This window comes from Salvia miltiorrhiza, chromosome 6 (genome assembly GCF_028751815.1).
Source record: "Salvia miltiorrhiza cultivar Shanhuang (shh) chromosome 6, IMPLAD_Smil_shh, whole genome shotgun sequence".
NCBI lineage: Eukaryota > Viridiplantae > Streptophyta > Magnoliopsida > Lamiales > Lamiaceae > Salvia > Salvia miltiorrhiza.
The window spans coordinates 21,084,624-21,090,627 of NC_080392.1; the positions used below are offsets into that span (position 1 = coordinate 21,084,624).

The 6,004-nt window shown below is 45.3% G+C and overlaps 2 protein-coding genes across 2 annotated transcripts; both read left to right on the top strand.

The window, feature by feature from the left end:
- Positions 1-246: 246 nt before the first annotated feature.
- On the top strand, positions 247-4,480 carry LOC130990631 (uncharacterized). Its single transcript, XM_057914854.1, has 6 exons — positions 247-671; positions 936-2,072; positions 2,173-2,564; positions 2,757-2,998; positions 3,134-4,016; positions 4,143-4,480. The coding sequence occupies exons 1-6, from the start codon at positions 247-249 to the stop codon at positions 4,478-4,480; spliced, it is 3,417 nt and encodes a 1,138-aa protein (XP_057770837.1).
- Positions 4,481-4,482: 2 nt separating this feature from the next.
- Positions 4,483-4,962, top strand: LOC130990632 (uncharacterized). Its single transcript, XM_057914855.1, has one exon. It carries the CDS (start codon positions 4,483-4,485, stop codon positions 4,960-4,962), a length of 480 nt encoding a protein of 159 aa, XP_057770838.1.
- The last annotated feature ends 1,042 nt before the right edge of the window (positions 4,963-6,004 follow it).

A 6,004-nucleotide genomic window follows, 5' to 3' on the forward strand; every position in this document is an offset into this window, starting at 1 on the left:
AGAGTGGAGCGGATGAGATGGGATATCCGCAGTATAATGCAAGATGGGCTAGAATCCTTCTATGAATACTGGACGCGATTCAAGAGGATGCTGAGCAACTGTCCTCACCACCAAATTTCTCCAAAAGACCAAGTGGAAAGTTTCGTAAAGGGCATGCGGAGAAACGATCGCAGTTTGGTCCTAGCAGCCTGTAATGGATCATTGATGAGTAAGGCTCCGTTGGAGATCTTTCAACTATTGGGCACCATGGCAGAAGAATCACGCGACGAGGGGCATGAAAGAAATCTAGAAATACCAAGAAAAAGTAAAGAGAAGGAGGAGATGTCCAAACTGAAGAAAACTATGGAGAAGAGTATGAACGAACTCAAAGAACTTCTATCCGGTTTGACTATACCGAAGAAGGTTCGTCAGTGTGACCTTTGTGATGCTACACGGCATCAGTTTGAAAACTATCCTAACTTCGACGAGGACATTGTTGATGTTAATGCTATCGGAGGGCATGATGGAAATCCACGCAAGTGTGATCCCTTTTCAAACACTTACAATCTAGGATCAAGGGATCATCCTAATTTTCGGTGGAAGCAAGATGGTCAACCCCAACAGCAGAACAACATGGGAGTACCGATGCAACATTCCCAGTATAATCAGAACCAACATCAACAACAGTACCAGTTAGGACCACCACAATCAAAATCAACAACAGCCTCCTTACCAACCACCACACAGGAGAGCACCATGGGAGGAAGCCATAGAGAACATGGTCAAAGAAAGCGAGAAATTTCGCAATGAAATTCGCGCCGGTATGAACCAGACCAACCAGCAGATTAGTCATTTGACTAAAGCGGTGGCCAAACTAGAGGAGAATGCCGGTAAACTTCCAGCCATGGGAATCAATCCCAGAGAACATGCCCAGGTTGTGCTAACTGAGTTTCCAGAAGGGAGGATAAGGAAGAAGAGTTGTTGGCTGAGGCTGAACTGATCCAAAGAAACCTGAATAAAAGTGGTGAAGATCTAACCGCTGAACAAGTTGGAGGTAGTAATCTGACCGACGCACCCTATCCAGGACGCCTGAGACAGAAAGCCAAAGAGAAGGAAGCAAGTGAAATGATGAAGATGTTCCAGAAGGTGGAGTTAAGCATACCCTTGCTCGATGCTATCAGACAAATTCCAAAGTATGCTAAATTCTTGAAGGATCTTTGTTCAAGAAAAGTGAAGATGGAGGAGGAAGTCCGCTATGTGATGGGAGAAAGTGTCTCGGCGGTGATCCAACGGAAGTTACCCACAAAGCGGAAGGACCCAGGAATGTTCACCATCCCGTGTAACATTGGTGGAACAAACATGGATAAGGCCATGATGGACTTAGGAGCTTCCATAAATGTGATGCCATTGGCCGTTTACAAGAGATTGAATATTGGGGAGATGAGAAACACCCCTGTGGTCATACAGTTGGCCGATAGATCCAACGCCTATCCTGAAGGAGTAGTAGAGGACGTACTGATTAAAGTTGGGGATTTGATCTTCCCAGCTGACTTTTACGTTCTGGACACCGGTCCAGAAACTGGAGAGAATGCTATACTATTGAGAAGACCATTCATGATGACCGCTGGAACCAAAATTGATATGAAAACTGGAATTTTAACATGTGAGTTCGATGGAGTCCAGGAAGAGTTCAACATCTATGAAACCATGAAAAGGAAGCAAGCAATGGAAACGGTGGACATGATTGATGTGTTTGAGCATTTAGTACAAGAACAGGGAATTGGTTATGGTTCTGGGGATACCACAGAGAAAGTAATTCAGTATGGCCTGACTGATCGAGATGCAGAGCATATGGAGGATGATGAGATGAAGGAAGCCATCATGGAGCTTTACTCTCTCCGAGAAAGTACTCTGGAAGCCGAGGTGGAAGTAGATCAAAGGATCAAGGAATTAATTCAGGAGGTCTATCTAGTTGGAGGTACAGAAACAGGCAGACCAGAGTTATTGGCTCAGTATGGACAGGACGAGAAGCTGTTACCCTCTATAGTGAAGGCACCCGTACTGGAACTCAAAAAGTTACCCAAGCATTTGCAGTATGCTTATTTGGGTTTCGAAGAAACATTCCCAGTCATCATCAGTGCGGATTTGACCCTTGCAATAAGAACGTCTAGTCAGAGTCTTACGGGAGAACAGGGAAGCCATTGGTTGGACCTTAGCTGATATCAAAGGCATCAACCCTATGGAGTGCATGCACCACATCTATCTGGAGGAAGGAGCCAAACCTGTCCGAAACTCACGAAGAAAGATGAACCCTGTCATGAAGGAGGTGGTATTGAAAGAAATTCTCAAGCTGTTGGAGTTAGGAATTATTTACCCCATATCCGATAGCCAATGGGTGAGCCCCGTTCATGTCGTACCGAAGAAGTCAGGAATACAGGTTGTTGAGAATGATCAAGGCGAGATAGTACCCACCCGTTTGCAGATAGGATGGAGAGTTTGCATCGATTACAGAAAGCTGAACGAGGCAACAAGGAAGGATCATTTCCCACTACCCTTTATTGACCAGATGCTCGAAAGATTAGCTGGTAATGCCTATTACTGCTTCCTGGACGGATACTCCGAGTATATGCAAATCTTTGTGACACATGAAGACCAAGAGAAAACCACTTTCACTTGTGTATTTGGAACATTTGCATACCGAAGAATGCCATTTGGGCTATGCAATGCACCGGGAACTTTTCAACGGTGCATGATGAGCATATTCTCTGATTTACTAGAGAATTGTATTGAAGTCTTCATGGATGACTTCACCGTCTACGGAAACTCATTTGACACTTGTCTAAACCATCTAGAGCTCGTGTTGAAGAGATGTGTGGAGAAAAGCCTGGTTCTTAACTATGAAAATTGTCATTTTATGGTAAAAGAAGGAATAGTGCTGGGTCATGTGATTTCGGAGAGGGAAATCGAAGTGGATAAGGCGAAAGTCGACTCTATCGGCAAACTGCCCTACCCAACTACAGTAAAGCACATACGGGCATTCCTTGGTCATGCAGGGTTCTACCGGCGATTCATCAAAGATTTCGCCAAGATTGCTCAACCCATGACCAGACTTCTGCAACAAGATGTGCCGTTCGAGTTTGATGATGATTGCAAGGAGTCGTTCACAGTTTTGAGAAGCAAGTTGGTGTCAGCCCCTATTATCCAACCTCCGGTCTGGGACTTACCGTTCGAAATCTTGTGTGATGCCAGCAACCATGCAGTTGGAGCAGTACTAGGGCAAAAGAAAGGAAAGGAGAGTTGCGTAATCTACTACGCATCCAAGACCTTAAACCTAACACAGTGCAGTTATACCACTACCGAGAAGGAGCTCTTGGCAGTTGTGTTTGCCATAGAAAAGTTTCGTTCCTATCTTTTGGGAACGAAAGCGATTGTCTACACGGACCATGCAGCTTTGAAATATTTGATGGCCAAAAAGGAGTTCAAGCCTCGGCTTATCAGATGGATCCTGCTGTTGCAAGAATTTAATATCGAGATAAGAGACAAGAAGGGGGAAGCTAATCTAGTGGCAGATCATTTGAGCCGGTTGCCACTGGAAGAAGATGACGGTATGCCTATTACCGACACATTTCCAGATGAAAAGCTATACTCTGTATACACCCATACAGAAGGAGAAAAGTTGTATGCCCTAACCAACCAGGAGCCTTGGTATGCTGATATAGCTAACTACCTGATCACTAAGGAGCTACCCCCAGAGTTGATAAGGTTCGAGCAAATGAAGTTACTTGTACAAGCCCGATTTTACTATTGGGAGGATCCATACCTGTGGAGGATTGGATCAGATCAAGTCATACGGAGATGCATACCAGAGGATGAGCATTCCCAAATATTGGATATGTGTCATGGAACAACATGCAGTGGGCATTTTGGAGGAAAGCGCACGGCTCACAGGATTTTAGAAAGTGGATTTTACTGCCCAACTATATTTACAGATGCATGGAAGTGGGTACAGAGTTGCCCGAAGTGCCAGATGACTGGAGGTATTACCGCAAGGGACGAAATGCCACAAATCCCAATCATGCCCGTTGAAATCTTTGATGTGTGGGGAATTGACTTTATGGGACCTTTCCCAAAGTCAAAGAACTACGAATATATTCTGGTGGCAGTGGATTACGTGTTAAAGTGGGTCGAAGCCAAGGCAACTGCAAGCAATGATGCTCACACCGTGGCCGAATTTTTGAAGGAACAAGTGTTCGAGAGGTATGGTATACCCAAGATCCTAATCAGTGACCAAGGATCGCACTTCTGTAATGCCACCATCAAAGCACTGACCAAGAAGGTGGGAGTGACACACAAAGTCACCACAACATATCACCCCCAAGCAAATGGTCAAGCTGAGATTTTCAATAGAGAGATAAAGAGCATTTTGGAAAAGGTGGTACACCCAAACCGCAAGGACTGGAGTAACCATTTGGGAGATGCACTGCTTTCAAAACACCCATAGGAATGTCCCCTTTCAGGCTGCTCTATGGAAAAAAGTGTCATCTACCTGTGGAGATCGAACATAAGGCGTACTGGGCGATTAAACAAATAAACCTCAGTATGAGCCTAACTGGAGAAACACGAAAGCTGCAGATGAGTGAGTTAGAAGAGCTTCGGTTGGAGGCTTACGACAATGCTGTGCTCTATAAGAAGCGAACTAGGAAAATCCATGATGCCAAGATCAGGAAGAAGGAATTCTGGGTAGGACAAATGGTCTTACTTTACAATTCTCGTTTCAAAATGATGGCCGGGAAGCTTCGTTCAAAATGGTCAGGGCCATTTGTGATCAAAGAAATCTTTTCAAATGGAAGCATAGAGGTGTACGATCACAATGGAGTTGATACATTCATGGTGAATGGGCATCGCTTGAAGCCCTACCTTGAACTTGCTGAAGTAGAGAAAGAGAAGGAGGAATGCCAACTTCTCGACCCTGTGTACGAATGAAGAATGGAGGAAGAGTCGAGCTCAAGACGGAAAACAAGAGCGCTTGCTGGGAGGCAACCCAGCGTTGTTCTTCGGTATGGTCTTTACCGAAGTTTCTTTTCTTTAAGTTGTTTTGTTTTGTTTGGATGCACTAACTTGCAGGCAAGATGGGCTGAAAAAGTAAGGGAGGCGGAGGCCCAGTGGAGAATTCAAACCCACTTTGCGTTGCAAAGTGTGCAGGTGGAGGTTCGGGATTTTGAAAAGCAGGAGGGGTCTAACCAGGAGGGGGTGACGTCAGTAGGGCAGAAATGGCCGTCTGACATGATGGGACGGAAACGTTTAGGTTTCCGAAGGAAATTTGAAATTCGAATTTTGGAGAGATTTTTCTTTTCTTAATTTAAAACTCTACCATAACCGTCATCCCCACTTCCCTTAAACACTTCTCCCCACTTTTCCCAAAATCCTAAATCTCCATAACTGCTACACACGATCTCCACCACTCTCCCCACCTCTAAATTTGGTAACCGCTGCCACTACCATAAAAAACCACCAAGTTCCCTCATTTCCTACCCAAAACCCTAATTTTTTTTTCCAAACACTTTCCCAATTCCAAAATCCACAATGGCGAAGACTAAAGAAGAAACTGGTTCTGGAAGCACTCAACCTCCGGCGAGGAAAAGGACTACCAAACCCCGACCCTCGATGAAACGAACCACTAGGCGAACTGCATCCGAGGAAACTTCTATCAAGGCTACAGAAGAGCCAATCGTGGCCATTCTGACAGAGGAGAAAGGGCTGGAAGATGTTCCTGCCATGGAAGAACGTGAAGTTGAGAAAAAAACCTCAGAAGAGATGATCGAGGCACCGGAAAAGCCAGTTGAGGAAGAACAGCCCGCACCTACCCCGCCGATAAAGAAGCCGAGAAAAACTCTGAAGAAAACAACCCAGCTCAAGCTGCCAAGGAGCGGGAAGTCACTCCAGTACTCCCTGCACCACCGGAACCTGCACCATCCTTTGAAGAAGGAAAGACGGCGACGGGGTCCGAAGAAGGAGAAGAAGAAGG